Source organism: Microcaecilia unicolor, chromosome 10 (assembly GCF_901765095.1).
Source record: "Microcaecilia unicolor chromosome 10, aMicUni1.1, whole genome shotgun sequence".
Taxonomy (NCBI): Eukaryota; Metazoa; Chordata; class Amphibia; order Gymnophiona; family Siphonopidae; genus Microcaecilia; species Microcaecilia unicolor.
Window position 1 is genome coordinate 147,233,173 of NC_044040.1, and position 17,308 is coordinate 147,250,480.

The window sequence follows — 17,308 nt, forward strand, 5'->3', positions numbered from 1 at the left end:
GAAAGGTGTCTTACCTCTTGAGGTACCTCGGCTTCGTCCCCTTCCACCTACATCTCTTCCTCTTTTGCTCTCTTCTTTTTGTTCAAACTTCTCCTCTGTTCCAAACTCTTCAGGACTAGTAAAACTGTCCCTTCCCCTGCGTCCCCGGCTCTCATGTCTTTGAGGTCCACCTCTTCTGAAACTGCAAAGACAGGGAAACAAAGTGAGAACAAGCATTTTCTAGAAACACAGTTTTTCATTAATGTGATAAAATCTTGGGAAAGTACCAGTTCTTAACATATGGGAGTAAAGTCATAATAGGGCACCTAGGTGAAATGTTCCAAAAAGCACCAATTTTAGAAAGGCAACAAAAGTGCTTTCTGACCTATCTCCAATAGCACACGTATTTCAAATTTGTGAAAGAGAATAACGCCTGCACTTATAAATGTGTGAATACACTCTATACATGTAAATGTGTATTTTATAAAATAGATATGTACCCCACAACTCTACCCCAGCTCCATCCAAATTATGCCCCTGGAATGCTAGCTCATATACTTATAAAATTGTATGGCTGAATAGACGTGCTATTTTCCATAAATGAAACCTGCTTTTGTTGTGGAAAAAGCTTTATAAAATTACCTCCATAATCAGGGCCAGCCCTACCACTAGACAAACCTAGGGAATCACCTAGGGCACAGAAATGGGGGTGGGAGCAGTGAAACAGTCAATGGAGTCCATTGGATGGGAGCTTTAAAACCAGCATGTAAGCACATTCAAAATGCATGGTTGTAAAGTCAACAGTTCTTGGGCTGATCTCGTGTATTGATTAGCATCAGGAACTACTGGAGCTGCAACCATGTGTTTTTGAATCTGTTCGCACTCCCAGCCTGCGAAGCGCCGCTGCTACTACAGCTAGGCACTTCGTGAACACTCTGGGCGCAGAGGCGAGCCCAAAGGGTAGCACACAGTACTGGAAGTGACGTGTGCCCAGCTGAAATCGCAGATACTGCCTGTGAGCTGGCAGTATCGGGATGTGCGTGTAGGCGTCCTTCAAGTCCAGAGAGCATAGTCAATCGTTTTCCTGAATCATGGGAAGAAGGGTGCCCTGGGAAAGCATCCTGAACTTTTCCTTGACCAGATATTTGTTCAGGGCCCTTAGGTCTAGGATGGGACGCATCCCCCCTGTTTTCTTTTCTACAAGGGAGTACCTGGAATAGAATCCCAGCCCTTCTTGCCCGGATGGCACTGGCTCGACCGCATTGGCGCTGAGAAGGGTGGAGAGTTCCTCTGCAAGTACCTGCTTGTGCTGGAAGCTGTAGGATTGAGCTCCCGGTGGGCAATTTGGAGGTTTCGAGGCCAAATTGAGGGTGTATCCTTGCCGGACTATTTGAAGAACCCAACGGTCAGAGGTTACAAGAGGCCACCTTTGGTGAAAAGCTTTCAACCTCCCCCCGACCGGCAGATCGCCCGGCACTGATACGTTGATGTCGGCTATGCTCTGCTGGAGCCAGTCAAAAGCTCGCCCCCTGCTTTTGCTGGGGAGCCATGGGGCCTTGCTGAGGCGCACGCTGCTGACGAGAGCGAGTGCGCTGGGGCTTAGCCTGGGCCGCAGGCTGTCGAGAAGGAGGAATGTACCTACGCTTACCAGAAGAGTAGGGAACAGTCTTCCTTCCCCCATAAAAACGTCTACCTGAGGAGGTAGATGCTGAAGGCTGCCGGCGGGAGAACTTGTCGAAAGCGGTATCCCGCTGGTGGAGCTGCTCTACCACCTGTTCGACTTTCTCTCCAAAAATGTTGTCCGCTCGGCAAGGGGAGTCCACAATCCGCTGCTGGATCCTATTCTCCAGGTCGGAGGCACGCAGCCATGAGAGTCTGCACATCACCACACCTTGAGCAGCGGCCCTAGACGCAACATCAAAGGTATCATATACCCCTCTGGCCAGGAATTTTCTGCACGCCTTCAGCTGCCTGACCACCTCCTGAAATGGCTTGGCTTGCTCAGGAGGGAGCTTGTCCACCAAGCCCGCCAACTGCCGCACATTGTTCTGCATATGGATGCTCGTGTAGAGCTGGTAGGACTGAATCTTGGCCACGAGCATAGAAGAATGGTAGGCCTTCCTCCCAAAGGAGTCTAAGGTTCTAGAGTCCTTGCCCGGGGGCGCCGAAGCATGCTCCCTAGAACTCTTAGCCTTCTTTAGGGCCAGATCCACCACACCAGAGTCGTGAGGCAACTGAGTGCGCATCAGCTCTGGGTCCCCATGGATCCGGTACTGGGACTCGATCTTCTTGGGAATGTGGGGATTAGTTAAAGGCTTGGTCCAGTTCGCCAGCAATGTCTTTTTTAGGACATGATGCATGGGTACTGTGGACGCTTCCTTAGGTGGAGAAGGATAGTCCAAGAGCTCAAACATTTCAGCTCTGGGCTCATCCTCCACGACTACCGGGAAGGGGATGGCCGTAGACATCTCCCGGACAAAGGCCGCAAAAGACAGACTCTCGGGAGGAGAAAGCTGCCTTTCAGGGGAGGGAGTGGGATCAGAAGGAAGGCCATCAGACTCCTCGTCAGAGAAATATCTGATGTCCTACTCCTCCTCCCACGAGGCCTCACTATCGGTATCAGACACAAGTTCATGAACCTGTGTCTGAAGCCGTGCCCGACTCGACTCCGTGGAAACACGGCCACGGTGGGAGCGTTGAGAGGTAGACTCCCTCGCCAGCACCGGCGAAGCTCCCTCTGCCGACGTCGTCGGGGAGCCTTCCTGGGAGGCGGCCGCAGTCGTCAGAGACCTCACCCCGGGCAAGGGGCCAGCCGGCGCCTCACTCGACGGTACCGGTGGCGCAAGCACCCCCGGTACCGGAGGGGAAGGGCGCAACAGCTCTCCCAGGATCTCCGGGAGAACGGCCCGGAGACTCTCGTGCAGAGCGGCTGTGGAGAAAGACATGGAAGCCGATGCAGGCGCCGAGGTCAGAGTCTGTTGCGGGCGTGGAGGCTGTTCGGGCTGTCCAAGGTGGAGCGCATCGACACCTCCTGAACAGAGGGTGAGCGGTCCTCCCGGTGCCGATGCCTACTGGGTGCCGACTTCCTCGGCGACCCAGAATCTCGGTACCGATGCGGGAAGGTGACCGGTGTCGATGCTTCTTTGATTTTTTCAAACAAAGCATGTCACCGGAGCTTCCCGGTACCGACGAGGAGGACGTAGAATCCAGCCGTCTCTTCCTCGGGGCCGAGGCCGAAGAAGGTCGGTCTCGTGGGGGCTGTACCGCAGGAGCCCTCAGGGTAGGAGGAGACCCACCCGAAGGCTCACCGCCACCAGCAGGGGAATGGACAGCCCTCACCTGCACTCCAGTCGAAGCACCACCGTCCGACGACATCAGCAACAGCGGAGGTCCCGGTACCACCGACGCTGACCCAGCCTTCCGATGTCTTGGTACCGACGATGCAGAGGGTCGATACCTCGATGCAGTCGATGCCGAGGTCGAAGGTCTTGATGCTGTCGACGTCGATGCACTCGATGCCTCCAGTGCTGTTGTTGACGAACAGCCCGAGAACAACACGTTCCACTGGGCCAATTTCGCTACCTGAGTCCTCTTCTGTAAAAGAGCACAAAGACTGCAGGCCTGCGGGCGGTGCCCAGCCCCCAGACACTGAAGACACGACGCGTGCCTATCAGTGAGCGAGATTACCTGGGCGCACTGGGTGCACTTCTTGCAGCCGCTGGGAGTCTTCGATGACATGGGCGGAAATATCACGCCGGCGAAATCAAAATTCGCGATGGTGACAAAGGGCACCAAAAATAAGGGAGAGAGAAAAAACCTGTACCGAGGCCACAAAAAAGGCCTACCCCGAAAGCGAAAGGAAACTTACGTCAGGGAAACAAACTGGACACACGGGAAGGGACAAAGACCGAGGTCTTTTTTTTTTTTAGCGAAATCGCGAAGACGCGCGAGGGTCAACTTGAGGGGCGCGAAACGGCGGCAAAACACGACCGTCCCGAGCGCGGACAAAAGAAGACTGACGAACACGAGCCGGTTCGGGCGAGAAGACGGCCGCGCATGGGCGCGCGAGGACTAGCAAAGGCCTTTGCTAGTGAAGTTTCCGATTGGAGGGGCTGCCGTGGACGTCACCCATCAGTAAGAGCAAGCAGCCTGCTTGTCCTCGGAGAAAAAGCTTTATAAAATTACCTCCATAATCAGGGCCAGCCCTACCACTAGACAAACCTAGGGAATCACCTAGGTCACAGAAATGGGGGTGGGAGCACTGAAACAGTCAATGGAGTCCATTGGATGGGAGCTTTAAAACCAGCATGTAAGCACATTCAAAATGCATGGTTGTAAAGTCAACAGTTCTTGGGCTGATCTCGTGTACTGATTAGCATCAGGAACTACTGGAGCTGCAACCATGTGTTTTTGAATCTGTTCGCACTGCTGGTCTCAAGAAAGAGTAACAATTAAATTGCAGTCAGCAGGTCAGGGTGGGCACCCAGTACCCTTGCACCAGCCCTGCCCATACTGTCCCATGTGACACCTGAATACTATCTCTGTAAGTCTTAGCATCCTATTCAGTCACTTAATTTAGGATGCTAAATGGAAAGTTTCACATAACCTTATCAATTCCTATTCTATTAGGTTTCCATATCAATTTGAACCATAAGGCAGTCTTCTCTCATCTCAGACTCAAATCCAACAGGAAATCTAATAAGATGAGAGATCTCAGCCAGGGGACACATTGTTGTCAACCTCTTTCATGCTTCCTAAATATAATATTTTAATGCATATCTTATCTAAAAGAAACTAGTGAAAAAGTGTAATTACCAACAATGTTGAGAAACACAAACAGCTAAATTATCATCAATCACCAATAAAGGGTGGGTTGGTCCAGACTGGTCTGGAAAACTAATAGAACCAGAGGACCACAAGAATCTACCAAAACAATAATGTATTACGTGGGAAAACACCATGGTCTGTATTACTGTTTTGTTCATAGATAATATCCACATTTACACTTCTGAATATCCTGCAGTGCTTCCAGAATGTAAATAATCTTAATGTTGCTGCTTTGTAGACTGACATATCCATCTCCTATGCAAAGGAAGTTCACATTACACTTCTAGAATGTAAACTAAAATCCAGGAACCATCATGTGCATAGACTAGTAAACTTTAGCAGTACAGGGGTAAAAGGTTGCAGAGAAGGGCAATGAAATTGCTAAAGTGGATGGGACAACTTCCCCATGAGGAAAGGCTGAAGCTGCTAAGGCTCTTCAGTTTGGAGAAAAGACAGCTGAGGGGAGATATGACAGAGGTATATAAAATAATGAGTGGAGTGGAACGGGTAGATGTGAATCATTTGTTTACTCTTTCCAAAAATAATAGGACTAGGGGGCACGCAAAGAAGCTACTAAGTAGTAAATTTTAAACAAATCAGAGAAAATATTTCTTCACTCAATGTGTAATTAAACTCTTGAATTCACTGCCAGAGAATGTGGTAAAAGCAGTTAGCTTAGCGGGGTTTAAAAAAGGTTTATCTTCCTAAAAGAAAAGTCCATAAACCAATATTAAGATGGATTTGGGGAAGTCCACTGCTTATTTCTATGATATCACAAAATATTCAAACAAATGTGAATGCAGGTTTTTTGTATATAAAGTGGAGTGAAGTCTCATATATATAACATGAATAAAGTGATTTTATCACTCAATAACTGAATGTATAATTCGTGTGTATGATCTAATCATTGACTTGACCTCCACCAACCTTTGCTATTAACCAACTTATAACTTATATTGATAAATCTCTCACAACCTAATCGTAGTCAACAAAATATATGCAGCACTTAACTTAGGCAAGTTGGTGCACTCAAAAACCCCGACAGGTCCCCGTTTCGTGCTAACTTTGTCAAGGGGGAGTCACCAATTCTGTTGTACACAAAAGAGAGATAAAAAACTAACAGTTACTGATAATATTATCAATTGAAACAGCTGGTAAAACAGCAGGGCTTAGGATTTCTTTGAGATTTTTAGAACGTGAAAACGCAGTCCTGATATTGAAATTTGAAAACACAGGATGTGATTTGATGATGTCCCAGTGACGTTTGAAATAGCATTATGTAACAACTTTTTTTGCTTTCAAGATGATTTATATAAACAAAAATCTGGAGTGGCTATGGGAGCAACATTTGCCCCTTCTTTAGCCAACCTATACATGGCACAGTTTGAAGAGAAATAGTTGATAAGATCTCCCTTCAAAGATCAGTTGGGCATATGGAGACGTTATATTGACGACATATTCGTAGTCTGGTATGGTAGTGTTGAGGAACTACAGACATTGAATCAATGCCATTCTAGGATTCAATTTACTTTAACCTGGTCAGAATCAAAGATCCACTTTTTGGATGTGGAGATCTACCTATCTGACAAACAATTCACTACGAATGTATTTGTCAAGAGTACTGACCGAAATACTTTTTTGGAATATGGAAGTTGCCATCCTAAGGCATTAAGGCAAAGCCTTCCTTTTTCGCAATTTCTTCGATTTAAACGGATTTGCACCACAGATGCAGATTATAAAGCACATTCGGAGATCTTTGGTGCCAAATTATTGCAGAGAAACTATCCACGCAAAATAATAAAGCGTGCATATACCAGGGCCAAATACAACAGCAGAGACTGGTTGCTTCAACCTTTACAACGCACACAATATGATGAACAGATTATGACTTTCGTTACAAGATATACTCCCGGCGGGGAGGCTACTGCAGCCATCATCAAACATCACTGGGACATCATCAAATCACATCCTGTGTTTTCAAATTTCAATATCAGGACTGCGTTTTCACGTTCTAAAAATCTCAAAGAAATCCTAAGCCCTGCTGTTTTACCAGCTGTTTCAATTGATAATATTATCAGTCCAGGTCACCTCAAGTGTATGAAACCTCGTTGCAAAACATGTCCTATGACTATTGAAGGTTCAGAGTTTGTTTGCAATGGTAAAACATATACATTAAAGCACAGAACCACATGTCGTTCTGTGGGCATTATCTATTACATCAAATGCCCCTGTGATAAATATTACATTGGAAAATCGATTAGGTCTTTACATGAGAGACTTATTGAACACCGTTCGCGGATTTTGGCTCAAAACCTTGGAGCACCCATGGTCCAACATTGGCTGTCTGAAAAACACACTATAGAAGACCTGAAATGTATGGTAATTGAACAAGTAATTCTGTCAAAGAGAGGCGGTGATCTGAATAGAAAGATTTTACAACGTGAAACATTCTGGATCTTTGCATTGGACACAATAGAGCCGAAGGGTTTAAACACATATATTCAGTGGAGTTGTTTTTTCTAATACATTCCTTTCAACAAAAAATTTTTTTCAACAAATGTTTTTCAACAAATTTTTTAACAAAAGTGTTCATATCACAGTTGTTTTTTCTAATATACGTGTTTTTAACAACACTTTTTCAATAAATCACGTATGTTCCTTTTCCAAAGTGTTTAACATACCTGTGGATTTGTCATTGGCAATTTTTTGAGATAAAAGTCCTTGTTGTTGACTTTGATTTTGAAGTTTCTCTTTATGACGTCTTTAAATCAGCTGGCGCGGTTTTTTATTAATAAAAAGACGCTGACGCCATCTTTAGTTAGACAAAGCAATGCTATACATGCACTTGAGGCAGTTACCGGGTAAGCCATCAGCAATTTTAAATGAATGCAAGTAACAATATAATTGATATATATATTTTTTAGAGATTTTCTAGAAGTAACTGTTAGTTTTTTATCTCTCTTTTGTGTACAATAGAATTGGTGACTCCCCCTTGACAAAGTTAGCACGAAACGGGGACCTGTCGGGGTTTTTGAGTGCACCAACTTGCCTAAGTTAAGTGCTGCATATATTTTGTTGACTACGATTAGATTGTGAGAGATTTATCAATATAAGTTATAAGTTGGTTAATAGCAAAGGTTGGTGGAGGTCAAGTCAATGATTAGATCATACACACGAATTATACATTCAGTTATTGAGTGATAAAATCACTTTATTCGTGTTATATATATGAGACTTCACTCCACTTTATATACAAAAAACCTGCATTCACATTTGTTTGAATATTTTGTGATATCTTACACTCGACAGTGCTGGCTCAGTTTTTATTTCTACGATAAGCAGCATAAAATGTATGGTTAGCCTAACATATGAAAACTAATAAGAAAGGAGTAGAATTTAATTAAAATTAAACTAGGGAAGGACATGAGGTGGGGAAGGGAAATTAAAAGAAGAGACAATGGACATAGATGTGTACTGTAACAAACAAGATGGTTTTCCATCTGGCCTTCCACACAGGGCTGCCGAGAGACTGGGCTGGGCCCGGGGCAAGGCCGCCCCTGGGGCCCCGCCCCTGCCGCCCTCGTCCCCGTCCCCCCCGAGGTCGCCACCGCTCCCCCCCCCGAGATCGCCGCAGTCACTGCTCCCCCCTCCACCCCCCACCTCCGTCCGTCACCGGTCCGGGCCCCCTGCATTGAAATCGCAGTCTCACCTCCGTGAAAGCAGCGCTGCAGGCAGCAGAATGCCTCCCTTCGGCCCTCCTTCCCTCCTTGTGTCCCGCCCTCATGGAAGTTACATCAGATGAGGGCGGGACACAGGGAGGGAAGGAGGGCCGAAGGGAGGCGTTCTGCTGCCTGCAGCGCTGCTTTCACGGAGGTGAGACTGCGATTTCAATGCAGGCGGCAGACGGTCGACGACGGAGGGCAGGTGGGACTGCGGCGCTGGGCCCCCTTTGGAGGCCCGGGCCCGGGAAATTTTGTCCCCCCTGCCCCCCCCCTCTCGGCGGCTATGCTTCCACAGTCTTGTCCTGTATTTTTTCCTTCTGGGCAACTGGTGAATTTCTGCTTGTTGCTTTGTTTTCTGGCAACTGCACAGAGAAAACCCTCTTCCCTAGACTGTTTCAACAGTAGGGCTCCTCAGTGGCAGTGGCGTACCAAGGGGGGGGCGGTCCGCCCCGGGTTTCAGTGGGTGGGGGGGTGATCCGCTTCGTTCCCGCTGCTCCCACTTTACCTTAAAAAATTTTTTTTTTGAAGCGTCGTTGCAGGCAGCGCCTCGCGTCTGCCCTGCTTGTAAAAGAAGTGAATCTCTTTGCTTCGTCGTCGTCGTCGGGCCTCACTATGTCCCGCCCTCCTCTGAGGTAATTTCCGCGAGGGCGGGACATAGTGAGGCCCGACGATGACGAAGCGAAGAGATTTACTTCTTTTACAAGCGGGGCAGACGCGAGGCGCTGCCTGCAACGACGCTTCAAAAATTTTTTTTAAAAAGTAGGGTGGGAGTAGGAGAGTCGGGTCGGGGTGGGGTCCTCAGATGGGAGAGGGGTATTGTGGGGGTTCTCACATGCTGGGAGAGGAGGGGGTTTTCATATGGGAGAAGGGGACTGAGTGGGGAGGGGGTTCTCAGATTGGGTGGGGAGGGGAGGGGGTTTTCATATGGGAGAAGGGGACTGGAGTGGGGAGGGGGCTCTCAGATGGGAGAGGGGTGTTCTGGAGGTTCTCACATGAGGGGAAGGGGTTTTTATATGGGAAAAGGGGACTGGGGTGGGGAGGGGGTTCTCAGATGGGAAAGGGGTGTTCTCACATGGGGAGGGGAGGGGGTTTTTATATGGGAGAAGGGGACTGGGGTGGGGAGGGGGTTCTCAGATAGGAGAGGGGTGTTGTGGGGGTTCTTAGATGGGGAGGGGGTTTTCAGATGGGAGAAGGGGACTGGAGTGGGGAGGGGGTTCTCAGATGGGAGAGGGGTGTTCTCACATGGGGAGGGGAGGGGGTTTTTATATGGGAGAAGGGGACTGGGGTGGGGAGGGGGTTCTCAGATGGGAGAGGGGTGTTGTGGGGGTTCTCACATGAGGGGAAGGGGTTTTTATATGGGAAAAGGGGACTGGGGTGGGGAGGGGGTTCTCAGATGGGAGAGGGGTGTTCTCACATGGGGAGGGGAGGGGGTTTTTATATGGGAGAAGGGGACTGGGGTGGGGAGGGGGTTCTCAGATAGGAGAGGGGTGTTGTGGGGGTTCTTAGATGGGGAGGGGGTTTTCAGATGGGAGAAGGGGACTGGAGTGGGGAGGGGTTTCCAGATGGGAGAAGGGGACTGGGGTGGGGAGGGGGTTCTCAGATGGGAGAAGGGGACTGGGGTGGGGTGGGGGTTCTCAGATGGGAGGAGGGGGCTCTCAAATGGGAGAAGGGGGCTGGAACTGGGGTCTGAGAAGGGGTCATGACGGAAAATGGGGCATGCCTGGGTGAGGTGGGAGAATGGGTCGGGCTGAAAAGGGGGGCAAGGCATGTAGATGAAGGGGGCTGAAACTGGGGGCTGAAGGAGGGTAGGTGGGATAAGGGGGCTAGTACTGGGACTGGGGGCTGAAAGGTGGCAGGGGCTGAAATTGTGGGGACTGGGGGCTGAAAAGGAGACAGGGAGAAGTGGCTGGGGCTGAAGCTCAGGACTGGTGACAGAAAAGGGCTGGGGTTGAAACTGGGGGCTAAAAAGGGGACAGGGAGAAGTGGCTGGGGGCTAAAGCTCGGGACTGGTGGGAGAAAAGGACTGGGGCTGAAACTGGGGACTGGTGGGATAGTGGGGCTGGAACTGGGGGCTGAAAAAAGGGGAAGAGAGAGGGGACAGATCCTGGATGGAAGGGGGAGGAGAGGGAGGGCAGACCCTGGATGGATGGGAGAGGGAGGGCAAATGATGGATTGAAGGGGCAGAGAGAAAGGGCAGACAGTGGATGGAAGGAATAGAAAGGGCAGACAGTGAATGGAAGGGGGAGAGAGAGAGGGCAGACAGGGGCAGATGGTGGATGGAAGGGGCAGAGATAGAGGGCAGATGTAGATAAAAGGAGCAGGGAGAGAGGGCAGACATTGGATGGAGGCGACAGCAGAGAGGGCAGACACTGGATGGCAGAGAGAGAACAAAGACAGATGCTGGATGGAAGGAAGACAGTGAAAAGAAGATGAGGAAAGCAGAAACCAGAGACGACAAACTGTAAATAAATATATATTTTTATTTTTTTTTTGCTTTAGGATAAAGTAGTATTGTAGCTGTGTTAATGTTTATAATAGAACATGTAAACAAGGTAATCTTTTTATTGGACTAATTTTAATACATTTTGGCTAACTTTCGGAGAACAAAACCCCCTTCCTCAGGTCCGGATAGGATATTGTAACAGCACTATACTGTATTGACCTGAGGAAGGATGTTTTGGCCTCTGAAAGCTAAATGTATTAGTCCAATAAAATGGTATTATTTTATTTTCTATATTTGTTTTATTTCTATTTGTTAATTTGTAAAGTGGTGATTGGTACTTGTTAGTTTTTTCAAATTTACATCTGCTGTCTTTATGTTTTGCACAGTACTAGGGGACATTTTCTGTTTCTGTGGTGTTGCATTGTATGCAGAGTCTGGCATCTTGGGGGTTCAGTTTAATTTTTGTCTAAATAGAAAGGTTATTGCTTATTCTATAGTGGATTAGGGTGTATCTGTGTTTGTGAAAAAGACATGGCTTTCGGTTGGCATTGACTGTGCAAGATGGACGATCTGTGTTATTCTGCCTGGTTTCGTTTTACAGTAGGTGAATTGATGTTCTAGTGCTCACTGTAGTGTTTAAGATGCTTTCCTTTTCCTTGTGTGACTTGTAGAAATTACTGCTTATGGTATGCTAAAATTGCTCTATAGGTCCTGAGTGTTTTGTATTCTCGGCATGCCTAGTACTAGATTTTGGAGGGGGGGTGTTAAAAAAATGACCGGCCCCGGGTGTCAGTGGCCCTGCAGGTGGTGATCCCAGTTGTAGTTTGCAACCCCTTAGTGCATACATGACGTAAAGAGAACTCTTTGAGGTGAAATCATCTCCGAAGGAGTAACATTTGCTCATAGCCAGCAGAAGTCCACATGAGAGCAAAATAGTTCACTGTTGGGAGACCCTTTGTTGCACAGCAGCTAGCAGTGCACCTTACATACGGAACCTATCTGAAGATTAAATCATAAATAAACAAAAAAGAAAACGCTCTCTCCCAAAGGTCAGAGTGGCTGATTGCAGTGCCTATATACTTTCTGTGGGTGCAAGCTTGGTGTGCCTGTATCTCCTGACATGATCCCTTTTGTTTTGTTTGGAGATATGAGGATCGTTGGGTAGGGTTTTGTTTCCAGATGTGCTGTTTAAATGGTTGTTTGTGCTTAAAACTAATAAAGATACTTAAAAAAAAAAAAGACAACTCATTATCCATTCTACTAAAGATGCGTAAGGTGTTCTGTATTTTTTAGATACCACTTCTTTCTATGTCAAAAATGAAATGTATAATGAGGGTACAGCACAGCAACACTACTCATCATTTCTTCTGAAAAATATGCTAACTTTTCTGTCCCTATTTGCAAGCTGCTTTTCTGAACAGTAGCCCTAGTTCTCTTGCTTCAAAGCTCCATGTACTTTCAGGGTCTCTCTGGCCCTTTTCAGAATCATATCAAAATAATATTTACTCAGCCCTATAAAGTTGATGTTATTTCTTTAAGATTTACTAAAGATCCTCCTTGAAAAAAAGTTCCAGTTTTGTTCCAAGGCTTGTAGGATTGACATGGACAAAGACAGGATGTGGTTTGCTAGAAATTAGAAACAGACAAGAAGAAGGAAATAAGACTCACGATTCTTCAGTTTGTTCAAACTCCTGACCCTGACGTCCAGATGAACTGCGGCGAGACTCCCGAGATCGATCCCCTGATGGTTCAAAGCCTCCTTCAAACCTATGACATTCAGAACAAAGGGAAATTTAATGTGCATAATGAAAAACAATTTAGGCATTGAGCACTGAATAATTTGATTCCATGTCAATCTATTCCATTTAAATTCCTTAGATCATTAGGAGACGTGATATGATGGGTTGTGCTACTATGGCGAAGTAGTGCAGAAAGGGTTGCTCTATCAATCTTGGAGATACCAGGACTCTTACTAGGCTGCAATACATTTTATTGGACAAAAAAACACTGTCTGACTTCAGAAAAAAAGGACAGGGATATAGTGGCATTTCAGATGACTCTAGCTCATCCAGTCTGTTCAGATATTCTAAGGATTCAAGCCCAGTTCAAAGTAATAATGTGTAGCTGTCTGCTAGATTTGTCCCTATCCAGTACACAGTTTTTTGTCTTCCTTATTTCTACTACACTTTTCTGGGTAATAAATATTCAAGATCTTCACTTAGTTCCTTCCAGCACCTCTTCCATGTCTAAGCACAAACTTCAGCAACATTCCAAATAATCAGCAACACGACCCCCACACAGCCTGTCAAACAGAGTGGTCAATGCAGAAAATTTGCATTAAAGACATGTGCAAACATTAATGCCCAATTTTTGCTTATTGAGGCAGTAAACAAATTATATGTAAACAGGGCCTGCACAAAACTTGTGTACTAATCAGGGATTTCACAAAGGAAGCATGCTCGCAAGTTTTTGTGCTAAGGGCAGCTAGCGTTGTGTGTATGTCTAAGCAGAAAACTGTATCAGCACACATCTGCGTGTATACAAGAATGCTTTTCTATGCACAAGATTTCTGCAGTGCCAGTAAGTACAGAATATCATTCCAGCACATGTGCAGATATGTGCTGATGCAATTTTTCTCTGCTCAGACCTATGAGCAGAACCATCACCTCCCCCATTGTTCCCCACCCCCCACCATGCTCTTCATGGAGACCACAAAAAAGTTGACAGGTCCCATATGCTGGCAGGAAAAAGAAGAGCAGGCAAATCTTCATAGATGCTACTGCAGAAAAATGAGCTAACCCTTCTATGCCCCTTAGATATGGCATTCAAGTTTCTGCATTGTGCTCAGCCTTAACATCTTCTGTGCATTATTCTGCATTGGGGTGGAATAGCTCATAGCCTCATTACTATTGACTTTAATATGCTGTGCACTGGTGACTAATGCAAGGTTTTGCACAGGGCTAGCTTCTGTGTCCAGAAACCTTGTGCACAGATGTTGTGCTATCATCTTGTGCAAGTTTTCTGCATCGGATATGTGTGTCTGTATTTCTATTAGCATCTCTAGTTTTTACATAACTTGCAGCCTTCCAGACAGATCTAGCTGCTAGTTTGATTACAAAACTACAACCTGATCTAAAAACCCACCATTACTAGTAAGCTTCCTAGGTCACCTGCATAGTCTACCAGACAGACCCAGCCGTCTGAAAAACTCATGTACATTATCATCTCTGGATACTTTTTATGTTGGTTGATAAAAGGTACCATAGCCTGAAAAGACTGCCAAAATCTGTTGGACTCTCATGCTCTTCTTTTACCATACTCTATCCAAATTTAATCTTCCTTTTTTTTTTTCTCTGTCTTCCCATCCATTCTGCTTCACTCTAACGGTGCAATATATGGGACACTGTCTACCTTCTAATGAAAGAAAAATCAGTCTGTACCTTTCCTCTTGTCGTCCCCGGAACCTTGTATCCTCAGAGTCTCGTGGAAATCTCTCTTCAGAGTGCCGTCGTCCTTCCCAGCGATTTGCATTTCGGTTCTCTCCTTCACTGAATTCTCTGTGATCTGAGGGAAAAGGAGGCCCAGGGCCACCTCGTCTCCATTTTCCTTCTTGTGGGGGATGGCCTCCACGCCCCTCAAAGTCTCGCATGCGGTTGAAGTCATCAGGTGGTCGCTCATAATTTTCATTGAACTCTGCAGGCCGCCCTCGTCTGTCAGAGGGCCCTCTGTTTTCCCGTGAGTCACCCCATTCTTGGTTGTTCCGGAATGGCCTTCTCTCTGCATTGTGATCTGGACCCCTAGGACTCTGATCATGCCTTCGCTCATGTGGAGGTCCCAGTTGATGGTTCGACGGCCCACGAGAGTCCCCTGTAAAACCATGTATGCATCAGGAAAATAAATTAACTTTATTAAAACAGCAGTCTACCCAATTAAGATTAATTTAAGGTTTCAGTTATCTGAACTTAATTAGGTACCAAAGTTTCAAGGATTAATAAAATGTTTTTGAATAAAAATAAAGGAAGAACTGAAGGAAAAACATTTTAATTTTGGGGCAACAACCCCCACAAATTGTTCTTAACTGTTTACTCCAAATTGCTTGGTCTCTGAGCATAGCCAGTGAATTCCTGAGATGATCTTCTGGTATTATGGATTAAAATGAAAACCTAGGGCCCTGTTTACTAAGCCGTGTTATAGGTGCTTTAGCATTTTTAACATGCATTAACCATGTATGTGCCTACAATATCCCTATAGAAGCCTACATGGTTAGCGCATGCGCTAATTGTAGGCATGTTAAAAATGCTAACGCGCCTTAGTAAACAGGGCCCTTAATCTTCTTTATGACTTCTCAATCATATAAACTTAGTTTACAAATTAAAAAATTGTTTTTTTTTCTTTATATGGAGACACTGAAACTAAAATATAAATCTAAGAATGCATTGTGTTTTTGAGACTAATATTAACATTTCAGCAAAAATGAACTTTTTGTGATAAGCTGGGTACTTATGATCTGGACTGGCCACTGTTGGATACAGGATGCTGGGCTCAATGGAACTTGGTCTGATTCAGCATGGCTCTAAGATAATACATAAGTACATAAGTATTGCCATACTGGGAAAGACCAAAGGTCCATCGAGCCCAGCAACCTGTTTCCAACAGTGGCCAATCCAGGTCACAAATACCTGGCAAGATCCCAAAAATGTACAAAACATTTTATACTGCTTATCCCAGAACTAGTGGACTTTCCCCAGTCCATTTAATAACAGTCTATGGACTTTTCCTTTAGGAAGCCATCCAAACCTTTTTTAAACTCTGCTAAACTAACCGCCTTACCACATGCTTCACTACCAACATGTCTTTAATCCCCAGGAACTATGTCCGAAGGCAGTCATGTACTTCTGCAGTATGTTAGGCAGTAAAATGGAAATGTATTTGATACCTGCTCTGTTTCTGGTAATAGAGAAGGGGAAGTTTTCTGGCCAACAAATCCAGTTCTATTAACTCCTATAGCAAAAAGGAACAAGGACCCTACTACTTGGGCAATGTAATGTAAACTAGCAGCATCAAAATGGAAGTTACATCATGGCAGTTCCTGTTTCACCTCTTCTTCATCTTCCTCGCCTTACAGCAGCCCTATTTGCCCAGTCTCAACAGTATTCTTTATGCCATATATGTTAGCCTATGTCAGAGGTGAACAAACTATAGCCTGCAGTGGCCATCTTGGTTTTCTGCTCACAGTGCTGACACTACTTCCTTTGAAAGGGGCAAAAACAAAGGCTAGAGACAAATGATTGTCTGCTGTAACAGTAGGGGGACCCCTCTTTCCTGCCTTTACCTCTACTGGCAACCATCCAGGCAGGACCAATAATCAGGCATTTGGTAATTAAGGGGGTCTTTTACAAAAGCGGCAGTAAGCCCAACATGGGCTTACTGCACGCCAAAACTACTACTACTACTACTACTTATCATTTCTATAGCGCTACAAGGCATACGCAGCGCTGTACACCATACACAAAAAAGACAGTCCCTGCTCAAAAAGCTTACAATCTAGATAAGACATGAGACAGACAGAACAATTAAGGGTAGGGGAATAAAGAGGTGAGGATAAAAGATAGGGCAATAAGTGAGGGTACTGAGTAAGAGAGAACTACCACCAGCCCAATGCGGCCGCTGGCAGTAGTTCCACCTGGAGAACGTGCTATTTCTGGCATTCCAGGAAATTTGTTTTTCCCCTAGCGAGATGCTAACCCAGCGGTAATCAGGCATTGCCACACGCTGCCTGGTTACCACCGGGTTACCGTAGGAGCCCTTACCGCCACCTCAATAGGTGGTGGTAAGTGCTCCCCACCGCATGGCAAAGCAGTAAGAGTTATCTTATCATGTGGCCATTTTTTTGGGGAGGGGAGGAGGCATTTTACCGGCTGCAGTAAAAAGGGCCCTGGCACATGGGAACGGGGCCACCGTCGCCGCCCCTACTGCAGGGCCATTTTTCCAACAGCTTAGTAAAAGGATCCCAAAGTTTGTCCACACTTGGTCTATATAATAACAAATCAAACAGGTCTTGCACAGGCAAGCAGAATACACAAAACAGCTTTCTGAGTGATGAGAAGATTTGCAAAAACATCAGAACACAGATAAGTGCATATTTTGATATGAATGATACAAGTAAGATACATATAGATATTGCTTTGGACTGTTTTAAGGTAGGAATGAGCGTACAACTAATATTCTGAGCTTCTGGGAAGAAACGAGAAAGGAATAATCAGCTGTGGGTGGCAGTGGATTTCTAAATAGCAATACAAACTGGTGACCCTAAAGAGAAATGAAATGATCTCTTATG

At 45.9% G+C, this 17,308-nt stretch overlaps 1 protein-coding gene across 1 annotated transcript in view; it reads right to left on the minus strand.

Annotated features, from left to right (window-relative positions):
* The window catches only part of WDR33 (WD repeat domain 33), a 441,658-nt gene that overhangs the window by 8,518 nt on the left and 415,832 nt on the right, over nucleotides 1-17,308 (minus strand). The window contains 3 exon segments of the mRNA XM_030215962.1: nucleotides 15-181; nucleotides 12,640-12,738; nucleotides 14,412-14,838. Coding sequence (XP_030071822.1) covers nucleotides 15-181; nucleotides 12,640-12,738; nucleotides 14,412-14,838 — 693 coding nt within the window.